A 19,428-nucleotide genomic window follows, 5' to 3' on the forward strand; every position below is an offset into this window, starting at 1 on the left:
TCCAACAAGTATTTTCCAATCAAATATATCAAACTTGTTCAATATTCCTTGAACTCAATAGCAACAGAAACCATCCTGTTCAATGACCTCCAATCATGCACATCAGTCAATATGCCATAGAGGGAGATTCATGCTTGCTAAATATATTCCTCACTATGATGGAGGATATTCAGTGAGAGTCCCACTGAAGGGGGAATTGATTTCCTGTGGACAGTGGGGTCCTCCTGATGCTCCTGGTTGTGTTTGATGTGCTGATTGCATTAAACCACAGAATGTGGCAGAGCCTCCTGGAAGAGGTATTTAACCAAAGGAGTTTGGTCTAACCAACCACACAGGAAAGTACAAGTGTTCAATAATGTCTATTTGCACAGATTATAACATGCATTTAGATGGATGCCCTAGAGAACTTGTACAGTGGTATGTATATCTGGGACAGACAGTACAGATGGACAACAAATTGGGCCCATAGTTGAACTCATGAGGAAGAGTAGACTGGATTTTATTTTAAGAAATTGTAGAGTTCATTAGGGCAGCTAGGTGGCATGAGGGATAGAATGTTGGTCCTGGAGTCAGGAAGACTCATCTTCTTGAATTTAAATCTGGATTCAGACAGTATCTGTGTGACCTTGGGCATGTCACTTAACTCTGTTGCCTCAGTTTCATCATTTGTCAAATGAGCTGGAAAAAGTAATGGCAAACCACTCCAGTATCTTTGCCAAGAAAACCCCAAAAAGGGTCATGAGGAGTTGGACATAACTAAAATGACTGAACAACAGAAATCTTTTCATGATTCCAAACTTCCCTGATGACAAAGGCCCATCTTTTAATATACTGATTTCTACTTTGTTGCTCTCATACAACATTTTCCAAAGAATTAAAAGTGAACATTCTCTAGAGTGTAATGGAGAAGAGTATGGTAGATGTGACCAGACTGCAACATATAACTAAGGAGGAATTTTGAAAACCAGGAATGATATATGTCATCAAAGAATTCCTAATTGCCCTCCAAAAGGCAAAAAAAGAATTGTGTGATAAGATGATATGAGTCAGTCATGTGGTGAGGGGGAGGGATGACAAATGGACAGCCAAGGGTGCCATTGGTACCTTTACAATGTCAAGAGAAAGTAAGGAAGGACTCCAATTTGTTGGATCATTATATGTCAAGGAACATTTGTTAAGCATCTCCTCTGTGCCAGGCACTATACTAAGTTCTGGGAATACAAATATGAAAAAAGTACCTGTCCTCAAGGAGCTTGCAAGACCTGAAATGGACAGGTTAGGAGGAAAGCTACCTAACATGGGGACATAGCAGATAAGTCAGAGAAATCCCATAGCAGTGCAGCAAGGTGAGAAATAAGATACCTGAGCTGAGCTCCCTCCTTAAAGGGAGGTTTTGGAGTTCAAGGCTCCACCCTGTAATCAGAGGGGCAGAGGGTAATGAAGAGGTTGAGCATTAAGGCTCATGGGATCATGTAGGATCATGAGGAGGATCCCCTGTAGCAAGCAGGAACCACACAGGAAGGGCAGGAATCTAGCTTATTAGAGGAAACTTACAAATCAAAGAGATCACAGATTATTTTAAGCAAGCCCTGCAACTAAATTCCAAAGCCCTATGATCTATGGTCTATGAACACTTTAAGTTCAAAGTTATATAATTATAGGAACTTGTACACTATGGAGAACTCTACTAATTTTGTTAATTGATGGAAATCTCTAAGATTCTAATTGTAATATGACTTCTCAATACTAATTGATTTAGAATTATGCTTCTATAGTAGACAGTCCTAGATTTGGGGTTAGGGACTGAATTCTAACACCAGATTGCCATGTAGTAGCTGTGTGATCTGAGGAAGTCACTTACTCTTTTTGAACCTCAGCTTTTTCTCATCTATAAGATAAAGGGTTATATTAGATGACAAAGTCCCTCCCAATGCTGAATCTATGATTTTATGATCCTAGCATATGACAAATACAGATTCATGATAAAATGTTATAATCAACTACAATTTATGGAACATTTATATGCAGGCAACTGTTTTAGGGAAAAAAGTAAAAAAAGAAAAAAATATAATGAAGTATAACATTTAGCCCCCTTTTCTGGAGTTTATAATCTGTTTGGGGAGACTGGAAAGATAAATAACAATATAAATCACTCGAATTGGAATTTTCCAATTGGAAAGATATTTCTTGAAATTTGAAACAGTCCTCTTCCTATATAGATGCCTTAGTGTTCCTCCACCATTGCACTATCTTCCCTAGACCAAAGCCAAGACCAAAGTGGAGGGAGTGTTGGTGCATGATTATCTATTTTCAGATGATTGTGTACTCAATGCAACCTCCAAAGCTGATATGCGACAAGGTATGGATCAGTTCTCTTTTGCTTGTGCTAACTTTGGCATGACAGTTAACATCAAGAAAACACAGGTGCTTTATCAGCCACCACCACACCATCCATAAGTGGAACCATCAGTATACTTTCCAGGGATGGACACATTGATAATGAGGTTGACACATGTATTGCCAGAGCTAGCTCAGTGTTTGGGAGGCTTCGAAGGAAAGTATGGGAGAGAAGAGGTATTAGACTGATGACCATACTGATGGTCTACAGAGTTCTTGTGCTGACCACATTGTTGTATAGCTGTGAAAGCTGGACAGTTTACCAGTGCCATGCCAGGAAATGGAATTGATTCTATTTGAATTGTCTTAGGAAGATTCTGAAGATCACCTGTCAGGGTAAAGTACCAGACACTGAGGTCTTTACTCAAACTAAACTGCCAAGCATTCCAACTCCACTTCAGAGAGTGCAATTCCGTATTGCATTGCTGATATAATGGGTTAGCCATGTTTAAATGCAGAATGTATGCTTGCCAAAAGACTATTTTATGGAGAACTCACACAGGGCAAGCGTTCACATGGTGGTCATAAGAAGCTATACAGGGACACTCAAAGTCTCTCTTATGAACTTTAGAATTGATTGTGTGACATGGGAGATACTGGCACAGGACCACCCAGCATGGCGTGCCCACCACAGAGAAGGTGTTGTGCTGTATGAGCAAAGCAGAATTGAGATAGCTCAAAGGAAATGCACAAATTTGGAGTATCTACCCCAAATGTTCACATGTATTATTTGTGCCCAACCTGTGGTAGAGCCTTCTGAGCTTGTATTGGTCTGATCAGCCACAATTGGATAAATTGAAACTTGACTCTACTGTAGTGATGTCATTTTGCTCCTCTTTGAGAACAAAGGCCAACAGCCAACCAACCAACCTTCCCTAGTAGCTTCATGTGTTATTTTATGCTCTCTACTTATTTCTTGGATCCCATTAGCACAGAATTTCTACATATGTCCTGGATTCTGTGTCGTGTTCTTTCAGGAAATGCAGTTCTTATCTATATCCTGTCTTCACATTATATTGATTTCATCAGGTAAAGAGGAAATGCAGATGATCCTTTATTCCCTAATGGGGGCTGGTACCCAACATTTTACAAGGAGATCATTGACCCAGGGATTTTAGGTAGATGGATAAGCTTTAAGCAGGAAAGACATTATTCATTTCACCTGACTTGGCTGTGGTGATTACATGAACTTTTAGCTTGAACAAATGGATGACTGTGGGCCTGAGCAGAATCAATGCATTGGCATTTGTCAAACACAGATTTGGACTAAAATAGAATAAATTAGTTCCTCTTAGTCAGTTATTGCACAGAGTGAGTGAGCTGGGGAAACAGAGGGGTAAGGTGTACATTGAATGTGAACTAGCTTCTGCTTACAGATTAAGAAGCAAATGAAAAACCATAGAGTCAACAGACAGAGAATTTAATATGTTACTATGGTTTGGCTTGAAAGGAGACCTATGAGCAACCCAAGTTCTTATTCTGGATTGTTCCCAGAATGGTTATAACTTTTATTTGCACAGACTGTTCTGAAGGCAGGTTTTGAAATTTTAGGTAGATAAAACATGAATAGCTAAAAATCTATGCGATACTTAACTCTGCATTTTCCCATGTGGTTCCTGAATGGCACCATGTAATGACAGCATTATTTGAGGCTAATAATGTAATTAATTTTTTTACCACAGCATTTGGCTAGTATTGACAGTGTGCTAAACTGTCATCTGACATCATTCCATGGAGAGTCTCCCAGAAAAGGAATACTATAATCACGTCTGACAAATTCTCCGACAAAGTGAATGGGGATCCCTGGGAAGAAAACTTAATTACTGAGGATGAAGACAACACACTTAATGTTTGCAAAAACACTTCCATACAATGAGCTAAACTAGGATCATAGAATCATAAAAATTTTAAGCTGGACCCAGAGACCTCCAGTATTGATGTTAGTGTCTAACTTTATTTTTTCTAGTAGTAGCTATTCATAAAATCATTTGAAGAATGATATGTGAGCCAAAGTAATATTAATATTCCTTGTGAATCAACAGCAAAAACAATAAATTAATAGACTCTAGTGCAAAGAAAATAGTTTTTTGTTAGTGAGGAAAAAATATAGTATTTATGATTTTTCTGGGATTTTTTTCATTGACATATGGTGCTTCTAACCCAGTGACAAATTAATTGACTAGGTTTAAAAAAAGATGGACTCTGCTTAATGAAGAAGGACAGGATATGCATTATAAGGCAGCTGGTTCTGCCAGTGCTGGCTTATGGAGACAATATACATCGGACAGCTAATGAGTCTCTGTTGCATAAGATAGATTCTCTTTATAATAGAATTGCATGCTTTGTCTCTAAATGGGGTTATTATACACACCATTGCACAATGTTTGAAGAGCTTGGTTGGCCCTTGTAGAGGGTTAGGAGAGAAATAAATTGGAAAACAATTGTACATAAGACCTTCAATCCATCAACTACTCCATATTTATCCAAATTACTAGCCTACTCTCCTCAAATACAAATCTGTGTCACATTCAGGGCCAGCATGTTAATGCTGACCATCCTTTGCTAGGGCTTTTTATTAGGAAGATGTTCTTCTTTAAGAGTATACTTGAATTGATACAAGTAGAAATTTGATAAAGGACTTTCTACTTCCAGAATTCTCTTTTCCACTTTTCTTCATGCATTTCATTGTCTCAGACCATAAACTATTACTTAGTTTCCCATCCATCATCTTTCTTGGAACATCCAACTCCCTGAGGGAGTTGTGGACTTGAAATTAGGATAGATTGTACCATTGGAGTCAGATCTTGTGGATGGTTGGACCAAAAGAGTAATCATTCATTAATGGTTTGATGTTAGCTTAGAAAGAGGTCCCTAGTGGAATACTCCAGGAATATATGCTTTGCCCTGTGCTGTTTAACAGTTTTATCAGTGATCTGAATAGAAGTATTCATGTCATACATCAAATTTGCAGATAGTATAAAGCTGGGATGGATAACCAATACATTGTATGATAGAACAAAGGTTCAGGTAGATCTCAAAAGGCTCTAGTAGAACATTGGGATGAATCTAACCAGATGAAATATAAGGGAAACAAATTTAAAATTTTACATTTAGATTCCAAGAATCGAATTCACAAGGACAAGAAGGGGGAAGCATGACTAGGCAACAATTCTTTCGAAAAAAGGTCTGAGGACTTGAGGGAGCTATAGAATTAATATGACAGTCAAGAAAGTGTAATCTTAGAGTAAATAAAAAAAGGTGGAGAGTACAGGACTGGAGGTGTGTGTGTGTGTGTGTGTGTGTGTGTGTGTGTTGTATGACTATATTTGTGTTGTCCTCTTCCTGGTCAGACAACAGTTGGAACATTCTGTATGTTTCTGGGCACCACAGTTTAGAGAGGTTATTGATAAACTGGAGTGAAAGACTTTGTGTTCACATGGAATTTGCATAAAGAGCTTAGGGGTCTTTAATCTAGAGAAGAATAGACATTGAGCAGTTTAGGTGTTATAGTAGGTAGAGTACTGGGCCTGGATTCAGAAAAATTTTATCTTGAGTATAAATCTGGCCTCAGACACTTACTATAGTTGTGTGACCCTGGGCAAGTCACTTCACCCTGTTTGCCCAGTTTCTGCATCTGTAAAATGGTCTGGGAGAGATATGGGCAGATCATTCCAATATCTTTGCCAAGAAACCCCAAATGGGATCACAAAGAGTTAGATACAATGGAAAACAACAGAATAAAAACATGTATCATAGTACTAAACACTGGGCCAAGTGTTTTTACAAATATTCTCTCATTTGGTCCCCACAACAACCCTGTGAAGTAGGTGCTATTGTTATTATATTTTAGAGTTGAGGAAACTGAGGCAAAGAGAGGTTAAGTGGTGTGAGGGAGTCATTGTCTGAGGCTGGCTTTGAACATGGATCTTCATCTAGCTGGAGGAAGTATGAGAACCGTCTTCAAATATTTGAAGGACTCTTGTGTTCAAGAAAGACTAGGATTGTTCTGTTTAGCTCTAGAGGATAGAAGTAAGCAAAGAGTATATGTTTCAGGGGGGCCTATTTAAATGTGATATAAGGAAATACTTTCTAACAATGAGAGCTATCTCAAAGTGGAATGGGCTACTTTAGAACAAGTGGATTCTCTCTCATTGGTCTTCAATCAAAAGTTTGATGACTGCCTCTCAGTTCCAGTGTAGAAAGTGATTCTGGTTCAAGTAGAGATCAGAGGAGGTGGCCTCCAAGTACCCTTCTAGCTCTGTAGAAAGTGATTCTGGTTCAAGTAGAGATCAGAGCAGGTGGCCTTCAAGTACCCTTCTAGCTCTGAGAGTCTGGGATTGAGTTTTTCTGTTTGAAGTACCCAGGTAGTTCTACTATTTATTCTTTCATATTCCTTCACTGTTCCTTTTTCTTTTTTTTGTTCTCTCTTATCAGTTTTAATATACTTTATGATTTTTAGAAGAAGGAAGTCAGAGTAAGATTTGGGAACAAATTGGGAAAAACTTCCTACTTCTGCATGTGAAAATTGTTCTTCCTTTTAGGAAACATTTGGAGGGTCCACTCCATTGTGAGACTGAGACATTATTTTTATTCAGTATGGGGTAATTTGGAAGGTGACTAGAACTCATTTGCCTTGAGCAGTCACAGCTGTCAGTTCTTTCAAGTCTGTTGACATGAGTTCAGTGAGGGCAGCTAGGAACTCTCTTACCACCTTCCTACTTCATCTGAGTTTTAACATCTATCCTTGCAAATCCAAAGATACTTCTCCGTGGTAGAGAAATAGAAGGCAAAATAAGAGTTGAATAGGTCTGCCTCCTCTTACTTGTCCCTTATCATTGTTCCATCTGCTGGAGCAACAGTTTTATGCTTTTCTTTGATCATCCCAACATGGTTTAAAAGTCAAGCCAAGTCAACAAGTTTTTCTTAAGCACAGATTATGTGCCAGGTACAGTGCTAAGAGCTGGGAATGCAAATACAAACAGAAAGACAATTTCTTCCTTCAAGAAATTTACAGTCTAACAGGGAAGGCAATACATAAAAGGAACCTAGATGTGGGGGAGAGATGTAGGTACCTGGCATGGGGCATGTAGAGAAATTGCTGGAGGAGAATTAGGATTTCAGCCTGGAGAAGAATGAAGAATACATAGTTGTCCTGGTGCCCTCATTAAAATGAAGGCTTTTAGACTCTTCTGTCTACTTCAGCATTCCTTGTGAACTTCTAATGCTCTGGGGCCTTAGGGTCTCTCACGCTCTTCTTACGGGACCATGCCTCTCTTCTATTTATCTTCTATTACCTACCTTTGATTTTATCTTCTGTATATGCCTTTAAAAAATCTTAATTGGTTTGAATTCCCTGTGTTTTCATATTGATAAATTTTAAAATATCTCCCCATTTTGTTTTCATTTACTGTAATTATTTCTGCTTGTTCCTTTGCCATTTTGTTCTTGAAAACTTCCCATCCTTCTCTTGGCTCATTTCCTCTCCAGAATTTTAGGCCATGGCATGCTACTTATTACTTCTCCAAACACCTTGAAATAGATTCTCAGGATCCATGGTACATAGTGTATGGTCCTCAACTTTCCTCTCTTCTTTCGTGAATTTTAAGATGGAGGGGTTGAGGGGCGGCCAGGTAGCACAGCGAGTAAGAGCACCGGCTCCAGTGTCAGAACGACCTGGAGATTGAATCCCGGGCTCAGACACTCAGCACCACACCCAGAAATAACTGGCTGTGTAACCTTGAGCAAGTTACTTAACCCTGATTGCTTAATTAAAAAAAAAAAGATGGAGGGGTTGCTTCTCCTTAAAGTTATCATTCTTATTCCTTTAGCAACCAGTCTTTTCTTTTGGGTGAGAATAAAGTTTAGAATAGTAGAATCCCTTGTCAAACCATCCACCTTTTGAAGAATGAAATTATACTTATGTCCAGCCAAGAATTTAATAGCTGCTCTTTTCTTGGCAGAGAATCTCACCAGTGTCCAGATGAGCTAAACTTTTTCTGCCCCAAGTTTGTTCCTTGATGGCTTTTGCCCCCATTTTTTTTTGTTTCTCTTCACCCCTCCTTTTTGAATTTCATTCACCCTCTATGTAGGGGACTCTTCTTCTACTTCTGAATTCTTTCTTGAGCTCTAAACCTACACCTCCAGCTGCCTACAGGACCTCTCTTTTTGGATGGCCCAGTAGCACCCCAAACTTAATAGGTTCCAGAACAAACTCTCTTTCCTGAAAAGGAGGTATACTCTTTCACTTTTGTGCCTTTCCTTAGGCTTTTTTCCCCCTAGGCTTATAATCTCCTCTTTCCTCTTCCCACTTTTCATCTAGTGAAGTTTAAACATTCCTTTAAAGACTAACTCAAAATTCCGTTCTTCCACAAAGCCTTTCTGATCCCCATGGTTGCCATCAACTCACACCCTCTAAGCTCACGGAGCACTTTGTTTTGAAATTCCCTGATCCACTCTTCATGTAATAATGTGTATTATAATAATCTGTGTTTTCATCTCCCCTCCTGCTTTAGTGATGGTAACAAGAGTAGACATTTATGTACTACTTTGAAATTTGCAAAATGTTTTACATTCACTTTCTTGTTTGGGCCTCACAAAAATCCTGAGAGGTAGATTATTGTCATTTTGTGTTCTGGCTGTCTCTTTGTAACCCTATTTGGGGTTTTCTTGGCAAATATAGTGCAGTGGTTTGCCATTTACTTCTCCAGCTCATTTTACAGATACAGAAACTGAGGCAAACAAGGTTAAGTGACTTGCCCAGGTTCACAAAACTATTAAGTGTCTGGGGTCATATTTGAACTCATGTCTTCCTGGCTCCAGGCCTGATACTCTATCCACTGTGCCACCTAGCTGCCCTCTGGGAGGTAGGTAAAAGTCTTATTTTCCAAGTTTTACAGATGAGAAAATTGAGACTCAAACTTATCTGTCCAATATCACACAACTAATAATATATCCAAGATAGGATTCAGACTCAGGTTTTTCCTCAATGAGTCTACCACTCTTACCTACTAAGCTACCAGAGCAAAGCTTTATGAGGACAGGGGCTATGTTTTATCTAAACATTGTCTCTTCCCTACCACTTTGCACCATTTTCTGCACACAGTAAGTACAGAGTAAATGTTTATTGAGTGTTAATGAATGTTCCCTTGGCTTCCCTCTCATAGGGCCATTGAAGCATTAGCCTCTGTGATATATTCTGAGCGGGTGGGATGAAGTTAGTATGATCAATTCAGGATTATATTTGAACAAAAACAAGATTAGTCTCTTCTCCCTACTGTGAGATCCTTTAATTTTGGTCCCAACTACTTCATCCACCAGAGGAAGTGAGACAGATGAAAGGTACAAAGACAGTTAACTAGGTTTCTCCCCCTGTTCCTTACCTGTTTAAGTGGAATCTTCAAGCTATGTCAGGAAGATTTTTATCCTCTCTGCAAGGTAAGCTTTAAGTGGTTACATAAAATAAACTCACCTCTTGCTATGATTCTCATTGTTTGCTACTGAGACTTACTGTGGTGAAACAAAGGGTGTTATAGTACAGGAAAATGCTGGTTTATAATTCTACTGTTGATATACTCCCCTTTGGTATAGCCTGCTTTCTTTCCATGCCATTGCTGGGACTACTTCTGAAATGTGACTACATTTCTAATGTATATTCATCCAGAAGGTTCTGGGTGGCATATATCTGGAATGGATTTATTCTGTGAAACTGATTTTAAGTAATGTACACACTTCCTGGTAAATGGAGCTGTAGTGCTTATAATAAAGTTTCCATAATTCGTCAGGGGAAGATAGAAACCACAACAAATGATAACAATTGCCAGTTAATGAATTTCCCTTTAGCTACATTTTTATTGACTGTTTTATGTTCTCTGGCAAACCGGGTTAGCTGATGACAGTACTTGGAATACTTGCTTCTTGGTAAAAATTAGCTTCTCATTTGACTGGATATCTCTTTTAATGACAGTCTTTTTTTACCTATCATGTTTTTTTCATCATTGTTACCTCAAGGAAGTAAATACAGAAACTGATGGGTGGAAACACTAATCTTTATCAGTATTGGTTCCAAATTCTGCGATGGTACCTAATGTTTGGAAAGCTGTGGAAGTAAATTTTTGTCTTTTACGTGATGCATTTATTTAATTTAAGGATCTGAAAGTTAAATTTCAGGCAATTTGGTCTCAGAGCACCCATCATCATTGAAATTTTGGAAATTGAAGTGACCCAAGAAGTTAGTAGGGGTTAGTGAAGGAAGTCTGGAATTCCCCAAGCTGAGTATCCTCATCATGGTGTGAAGATGAATTGATTGTTTGGCCATCACCAGCACAACTTTGACCTTAGATATGAGTGTGGAGAAGACTAAGAACTTGGGACAAGCATCACTGAAAAAGGCCTGGTCTTGGAATCAAGAGACCTGCGTTTAAATACCAATACAGATTCTCATTAGCTAATAAATGACCATGGGCAAATCATTCAGATTTTCTAGGGTTTAGTTTAAGCATTCAAAAAAAGAGGGCAGGTGACTTAGATAATTCCTAATGTCTCTTCTAGCATGAAATTATATAGTTTTCTAATACCTCCTGCAGGAAAAGGAGAAGCTGTATGTGGAACTGAAGCACATCTTGGCTCGACAGCCTGGGCCTGAAGCAGCTGAGCAATTGCAACTTTACAGGCATACACTAAGAGAGAAAACCAAACAGCTGAAAGTGAGTTGAAGGCTCTAACTACTTACAATCAAAAGGGGAGGTCTTTCAGGAACACAGAGGAAGGCATGTCCTTGCTTCCGGATAAGAGGCTGTCCTTCTGTAGGTCATTTTGTGCTTAGGGGAATGTTTTTCTTATATCAAAATCAGGGGAGAGGCAGACCTGATTACTTTCCTCCTCACTCTTGGATGCTCAAGCTGAATTCAAGGGTTCCCACTCCTAGAAAGAGCCAGGTGGGCAAAAAAGGAGAGAACCAGGGTTGGAGCATGGAATTCTAAGAAATTTTACATGGATGATTTAGAAATAGAGACCTTTGGAGGGGAAAATGTTTTGGTTTAATTGACAAACAAAATTAGACCACCTTCCCAAATCAGGAAGGGAAAATGTCCAGATTGTCGTTCTAGTAGGAATAGTTTTCAAGAGTTCTGGCTTCTATCATTACCTTCTGTCACCTGAAAATATACAAAAAGCTCAAGTTCCTCACAATCTTCCAGGGTTATACTCTTCCATTAATATTATGAATAGGTAAGGAAAGAAAGCTAAGCTTAAATTAAGCAAGAATTGGGTCTCACCCAAAGTCTTGTTACCCTGGAGCTCTTTCCTTAATACAAGAATTATATATTTTTGCAATGTCAGTCTACATTTACAATTCATTTTTCTGTTTGTGGGCTTGCCCCCCCACTACTATATGAATTTTCCCATTATATTTTGAGAATTATCTTCCCAAATACTTATTGTTGATATGGTAGTTAAGACTCATGAGAAACATCTGTAATATGCCATGGATACCATCAAAATAATGGCATATATTAAATATAAATCCATAACAAATATTTATTGATTTACTGTAATGTTCAAGGTCTCATGTTAGATGCTACAGGGGACACGAAGAGAATTTAGATGTAGTGACCCTTGCCATCAGACAGCTTATAGTCTAGTATCATAGGCCATATTTCTGAGTTCAACAGCCTTCTCTGCATGGGAAAACAGATGTCATTTTACAAGTATTCTTTGAAGAATATGATTTTATAACTTTTTTTCTTAAAAAAACTGGCAGACAAAACATATGTCTAATTACAACATTAATTTACAACACGCTGTTGTAAATACTTATCGCTGTCATTTATCTCTAGAGGTAGCACATTCTCTTTCACTAGAGATATTCCAAGGATGGGAGGGAAGGCCTGGCTACATTATAAGGGGATTATTGGTTAGTTATAGGTTGGACTAGATGACATTTGAAATTCTGTGATTCTTACAGTATTCACAATTAGAATTATGCATATGTTAATTTCTTGGCCATTTTTTTTCAAACATTTGAGTCTTTCAAACAAGTTAACAAATATTATAATTTTCTTTTTGCAATAAAGTTGCCTAAGGTTAGGTGAACATTGCTCTCAACTGAAGATTGCTTTTAGATACTCATATATTAGCCCTGCATCATGCTGAGTGACTCATAGAATCTTCATGACTGTTTTTAACCCATCAGCTCAGAAAGTCCAGATCCTCAATAATAAGAAAGTGTAGGTGATGGCACATGGAAGACATTCAGAGGTCAATGTTAATGAGCATCTTAGTCGATTTGGCCTCATTGCCTGTATTCTTTTCCCTAATCCTTTATTTATGGGTTGAAAACAGGATCTATGTTTCTTAGAGTTCATCTGTTGTGGCAGATTTTCCCCTAACTGGAAATCATATTCTTCTGTTGGCATCACCATAGTCATAATCATTTCCATTGCAATTAAGGGGAAAGGGTTCAGAAGCAGATGAACACTTAAGAAGCGAAGATCCTCTTTTCATGCAAATCTTGGAAATAAAGAATAAGGAAATGGAAATACAGAATAAATCACAGCCCCCGTAAATAGAATGGAAGGCAATTTCTGCTTCTCTCAGAGACTAGGGGCAGATTTTTAACACTGAGATTCTATATGAAATGCATGGCCCACTATCTCATCCTGTTTGGCCTGTTGGTGACCATAGAAGCATCTATTTTCCACATTTAACTGAAGCAGATAATCACATTTCATGTAGCTGTTTCTTACAATGTGAGTGAGTCTCTTAAGTACATCCTATACTTTTTGCATCTTCAGAGGTAAGTTTCCCTGTGACTGGTAAAATGACAATTGGTGAATGTCTCCAGAGAATTCAAAGAAGAGACATATAACAGCAAGAATCATATCCATTGTGGACTTGCAAAATGAATACCCACAGTGTTAGCAGTGTGATGATTAAAGGGATTAGGAGGATGATTCCAGAATCATTTTTCACCCAAAAGCTTTGGAGTCAAACTCCTTAGTGATTTTTTCATGATTGTTTTAAAAAAAGGTTTTAAAGCAAATTTAAATTTTAAAAATTCCTCCTCTTTTTTGGGTATATTTGGCATATGTTCTTAGAATATGCTTTAGAACAGTGGCATCATACTCAAATAGAAATGGGGGCAATGAAGCCATACATAAAGATCCCTGCAGGGGACATAATAATTTAGAAAAATCATATATTGGTATTACCGCGATTTTATTGTATTTTGATTTATTTTGTTAAATATTTCCCAATTGCATTTTAATCTGATTTAGGCCCATTCAGGAGTGTTGCATAGGCCTTGTTGGCATCACCATAGTCTCATGGGTCTTGTGTTTGGCATGTCTGTTTAGAACATAAGATCCTGGGGCAGTTAGATGGCTCAGTGAATAGAGCACCATCCCTGGAGTCAGGAGGACCTTCATTCAAGTCTGGCCTTAGACATGACACACTTACTAGCTGTGTGTTTAACCCCAATTACCTTACCTTTCCCCCTCCAAAAAAAAAATTCTCAAGAAGAAAAGAATGTGAGATCCTTTATTTTAAGAAACCATTTTTTTTTAGCCTCATGAACGTTATTTCATACTAGTCATGATAAGTTGGAGAATGACACTTCATTTTCAGGCATGTTATTCTCTTTTTATCCTTCAACCCTTAGTAAGGTCTTTGGTCCATTTCTTGACTTGTAGTTGTGTATTTGTTTATCACATGCTTGGGCTGTGGTCCATTTAAACTTCCTTCCTGAATGTTGTCATAAGCCTCTAGCTTCTAACAGGGAAAGGACATCATCTAACTGGATCTTATGTTACTGCCACTTTCTTTGGGATGTTAGGTTTTGTCTTCAGAATTGAATATGTATGAGTCACAGAGCCAGGAATACAAGTATGAGATTGAGAGACTTGCCAATGAACTCCTTAACGTGAAGAAGAAATACCTCACTCAGAAACGCAAGGAACAAAATCAAAAGTAAGAGTTGTGATTTTTTTCCCTATTTTCATGTTCTGTACTGTTTACATATATGAAAACATGGTACAAACATCCAGAAAACGGCAAAATGTCACCATGGGGCAGAGAACCTCTGTGGGTAAAATGAGACACAGGTAGCAGATGATGGTTCCAAGGTTGCACATCAAACTTAATTTTAAAGCTAGGTCAAGTGTTCAGATTTTAGTCTGGGGCTCTGATCCACTGATGTCTACCACTAATTGGTAAACATCTAGATAGACTGAGGAATACATGATGAGATATTTTAATCTGCTTTGGGAGTTTATGTATAACTTCTTGCCTGTGTGATTTAAAATAAGTCAGATTGCTCTGCTCAGGCTCATTCACATTTAAGACTCCCAAGTATTTCTAGTGACCAGATCAGCAAAACAGGAATTAATTAAGGACTCATCTGTACACTCTGATAATGCAACTTTTATGTTTAGAATCAACAACAATTGTTGACCCCTAATGATCTTCCTTAAGTTTTAGGATAAGTGTGTTCAGATAACAGCATGTCTCTGGACATCCATCACTGGCAGATAAACAATCCTCCAGAAAATAACTTTGGTATTTGTTATAGAGAGTCCCTCGTAAGTTTCCAAGTTCTTGTTTCCTTTCAGGAAGAGTTTTGAGTTCCCTTATATTTAAATAACTTGTCATTATTTTGTTACTATATTTAGCCTGGTCTTGGGGCTAGTGAAATTAAGGTTAGATTTCAGTTTTGATTGGTGAACCCCGAATGCTGATCAGACTCTATAGCATTGTCAAAACAATGCAGATATTTCCACGTGCAAAGTGCTTTGCAAACCTTCATATAAAGAATTAGCTATTATTATTATGCTTATGCTGATTGCTTGGTGTTTTTTGAGTTTGGAAATTTCAGTTGCATGAAGATTTTAATAGGCTAGCAAATGATCCAGATGTTTTTGAGGCATTTGCCTGTGATCCCATTACGTCAGTGGCAAAGTTCAGCCTAATTGATCTATCCAACCCTCCTTGAAAAATCTCTTTTTACAAATTTGGATGCCTTTCTCTCAGTGGGACAGAACATTACTATAATGTAGGTGGTACCAGTTATCCTCAACTAAATGTAATTGCACAAACATTACCTTTCAAGTGGTAATGCTGTGTCTAGCGTAAGAGGCCACTTTGTGCAATGCAAAGACTGTCAAATCCAGATTCAAAGGAGTTTCCTCTGTCATACCTCTGCCATGTCCAGCCTCCCTGATAATGGCCAACTCTCTTCATTTCTCTGGGCCTTAGTTTTCTCATCTCTTAAATGAGAGAATGGGCCTAGATGGCCTCTAAAGTCTTTTTCCAATTCTAAATCAACAACCCTATACACTTTTCTTCAAAGTGAAAAATTTGTTCAGTGGTTTTATCTACTTAATGCCCAACAGCTAGCTTGCCTGGATTTTTTTTTGTAGACCCAAATCTATTACTTTTAAAGATGAATTCATTTACTTCCCTTAGATGAGCTATTACACCTGAGGGATGACCACCGTCTGTCTCCCTCATTCCTGCCAGGGTGTGGGATCTGTCCACTTCTTATCTGAGCTTTCTAAGTCATTATCAGAGAGCTCTAGGCTCACGGGGTGGTGACCTGTCACTCTAATGGTCTTAGCCTTCCATGATGGTCTTCCTCTAGAATCCTTTGCCTGGCTGTAGTCATCAGCTACCTATGATTTTGTTAGTCCTTAGTTGAGTGATTCTACTTTCTTTGAGGTCTACACTTCAGAAAAACAAGACCTATGAGAATGGTGAGTTTATAGGAGAGGAATAAAAGATTTGAAGAAAATATGATGAGGCAAGATTTAAAATATTAGGGTTTAGAGAAAAAATGACTAAAGAGAATCAAAATTGCGCATTAAAACATATCTAAAGGAATTTCTTTATTAATATTAGTCAGCTATGATGAAGCCCAAGAGTATTATGCTAAACTTTCTTCTTATGGGGGAAGTTTAAGTTAGCTGGGGTTGGGGAGAGGTGGAAAGGAGGGTGACGTGTATTTAGCAGTAATCAATTAAATGAGTTGCCAGGTCATGGGAGAGACTCATCCTTGCTGGGGACATTTCAAACTAAAGATTTTTGCCCATGTATTGAGGATGGTTTCATAATAATGAAATCAGTTCTGATAGGAGACAGCTGGATTGATTAAGTAATAATCTGCAGGTTCTTTCCCTCCCCAAGGAAAAATTTTGAATACTATCTCCTACTCTTTTAACTTTCCTGGCTATTATTCTTTTGCTCCCCCCAACCCCTGGTTCATATCAATCTTATCTCTTCTCATTCTTCTTAACTCACTAATGTTGTTAGTCATTTTCCCCATCTTTCTTAATTCCCAACACAAATCCCCCTTTAGGATGTACTAGTGCTATCAATCTGACTTTTTCCCAATTTAGCATTCCCTTAAAGAAATACATTTGTGTTTTTCAAAGTGGAATTACTTTAAAAAGTTCCTAAGAGAATTTGCTGATGTTATGAATTGGGTTTTCTGGAAATGTTTTCCTTTTGAGCTATAATTTAAGGGAACTTGGTGACGAAAAAGGAACAGTAATATGTTAGAGACTATGCATACATAAGTTCTTCTCCTCACCATCCCTACTCCCACTCACCAACCAGGAGATCTCTGTAGGTCCTTAGAACAACTCAAGATTTTCTTTTCTCTCTCTCTCTGTCTTTCCCTCTCTTTTTTTCCTTCCCTCCTTTCCTTCCTTTCTTTTAGGATAAAACTGTCTTTAGGTTTTGTCTAGTGAACTTATTTGTCTCTTTTCCTCTTTGCATTTTTAACAAAGTTCTACTTTTAATTGCTGTATCTCGATGGTTATAGAAAATTAATCTTTTGGGGTGGCTAGGTGGCACAGTGAATAGAACACCAGCCCTAGAGTCAGAAGGACCTATGTTCAAATATGGCCTCAGACACAACACAAAACTAGCCGTGTGACCTTGGGCAAGTCACTTAACCCCAATTGCCCTACCTTCCCTCCTCCAAAAAGCAAAAGAAAAAAAAGATTAATCTTTTATGAATGTATAGATATGATATAAATGCCTACTGACTTCTCTACATGTGAAACAAAAGTTTTTCAGGGACTTTTCTAAAATTAAAAAGTTGATACATGATGAATTTGGTTATAATTCAGTGAAGAAAAAACTTGATTGATTCTTTGAAAATGAACAAGTATTTCATAAGACTGTAAGATCACTAGAAGTTGGGTGCCAGCAAAGTTCACAGCATTCTAGCTATAATAAGGTCCTCTATCCATATTCACTTTTACATTAGGAGGGCTCACTTAATTGTAGCTTTTTTTTTGTATTCCAAATATTATCAGCAGTCACCTAATGAGGTTTAAGTTACCTGGTCTAAAATTGGAAGCTTCAATCAGCTCATTCTAAATGGATAAATAATTATACCAAAGAAATTCTTGTAGCATCAAACTATCAAGAGAAGAAAGATGATAAATCAACTAACTTTTTTTTTTCCTTTTTAAAGGAATAAGGAATGCCTCTCCATGATAGAAAATACCTATCCAACGACCAGACCTGGCCCTCGATATACTGGTGGGGGATTCTCTATCAATAAGACAACCAAGGCAGCGGCTTAAAATTTGGAGCAACGAGCAGTTCCCAATTGACTAATCAATTACATTTGCTCAGAATTGTTTGGAAGGCATGGTTTTTTATGTCACGTGAATGAGGAATTTCCACTTAGCTCAGTGCTTGGAATCCAAGAAGCAAAACGGAATAATGCCCAATGTCATAATTGGCAGAGTTGCAGACATTTAACAGAAATGAAGTTTGGGTTGGTCCACGTGGATCCAAACAGATTGTACTTAGATCTATTCAATTAAGATGACCCACTGTTTGAGCCAGATCTTTCACTGTTAACAACTGACTGACTTGAAATGTACCAAATCTAGACACTCCCTGTGGAAAAGCTCTGGAGTTTAATTTTTTTTTTAGATAATATGATACTTTTGATGTTTTGTATTTTTAGAAATCTAGTGCATATCCTCCAGCCTTCTAAATAAAAAACTACCTTTTTATCCTCTGTTAACAAGTCATAAGATGAAGTAATTGCATGAGATGCTGAAGATGGTGGAACTCTTAATCTTTTCAAAACTAGTGTTTTGAAAATTATTTCTATATGGAAGCTATCTCCCGGTCTGAGGGAGGAAAACTATTCCAAAAAGACATGCTAACAATATATTATTAAAAAAGCCACAAATACAAAACTTTTGCAGAGATTTTGATCTTTGCTTTGTTAGAATACATAATAAAATATTAAAGTCAATGAATGAAACCTTCAAAATAAGGATTTAATTTAGGCACTCATTGGAAATATGCGAGGGATCTGTTTTACCCTTTATTCTAAGAGTCTGAATTATAGCTTACAATGCATGTTTTTCTCTTTGATTTAATAGTTATTTGGGCTTCTGCTTAGAGTTCTCTCTCATGAAGAGAATGATCTGCTTATTAAGCAATTTTTTTGAAGGTACTTGGTTTATTCCTTTGGGGCTCCTTCTCTTTTTCTGCTTTTCTTTGTTAACCATAGCCAATTCACTTTCAAAATTTTACAGTGACCAAAGAATAGCCTTCGGATGACTGATGACAATAATAAGTGAATTATAAAAAAGTTCATTGTTGTTAAAGAATCTTGGTTCAGATGGTGGGAAAGAGGGGCAACATTGCTGAAGGGAAGTTCTAGAAGGCAAGCTGTTGGAACAAGTTGGCTGGGTATTTTGTTATGCCATAATTTTTTCAAGGATGCATTATGTCCACAAGTAGGAGATGGTAGGGGGACTCTATAACTCAAGTTTGTCTCTCTTCAATGCATGAAATATTGTAATAGGATGTCAGTTGTTAGCCAGTTGTGTGGGATTAATTGTATGACAGCGGAGGGAAGGGAAAGAATTTGTCTCTTGATTTTCCCCAGTTTCCTCAATCTGAACAATTATCTTCAGGGTTTTCTTTCTTCCTTTCTTTCTTTCTTCCTTCCTTTCTTCCTTCCTTCCTTCCTTCCTTCCTTCCTTCCTTCCTTCCTTCCTT

At 37.8% G+C, this 19,428-nt stretch overlaps 1 protein-coding gene across 1 annotated transcript in view; it reads left to right on the forward strand.

The window, feature by feature from the left end:
* Positions 1 to 18,439, forward strand: part of CFAP58 (cilia and flagella associated protein 58) — a 119,891-nt gene extending 101,452 nt beyond the window's left edge. The window contains exons 16-18 of the mRNA XM_069098907.1: positions 10,980 to 11,099; positions 14,228 to 14,361; positions 17,873 to 18,439. Coding sequence (XP_068955008.1) covers positions 10,980 to 11,099; positions 14,228 to 14,361; positions 17,873 to 17,984 — 366 coding nt within the window. The 3' untranslated portion in view covers positions 17,985 to 18,439. The remainder of the gene's footprint in view (positions 1 to 10,979; positions 11,100 to 14,227; positions 14,362 to 17,872) is intronic.
* The last annotated feature ends 989 nt before the right edge of the window (positions 18,440 to 19,428 follow it).

Source organism: Petaurus breviceps, unplaced genomic scaffold, assembly GCF_028583685.1.
Source record: "Petaurus breviceps papuanus isolate PSGF00001 unplaced genomic scaffold, PetGlider_PUasm1.0 37, whole genome shotgun sequence".
In the NCBI taxonomy this organism is placed as follows: domain Eukaryota; kingdom Metazoa; phylum Chordata; class Mammalia; order Diprotodontia; family Petauridae; genus Petaurus; species Petaurus breviceps.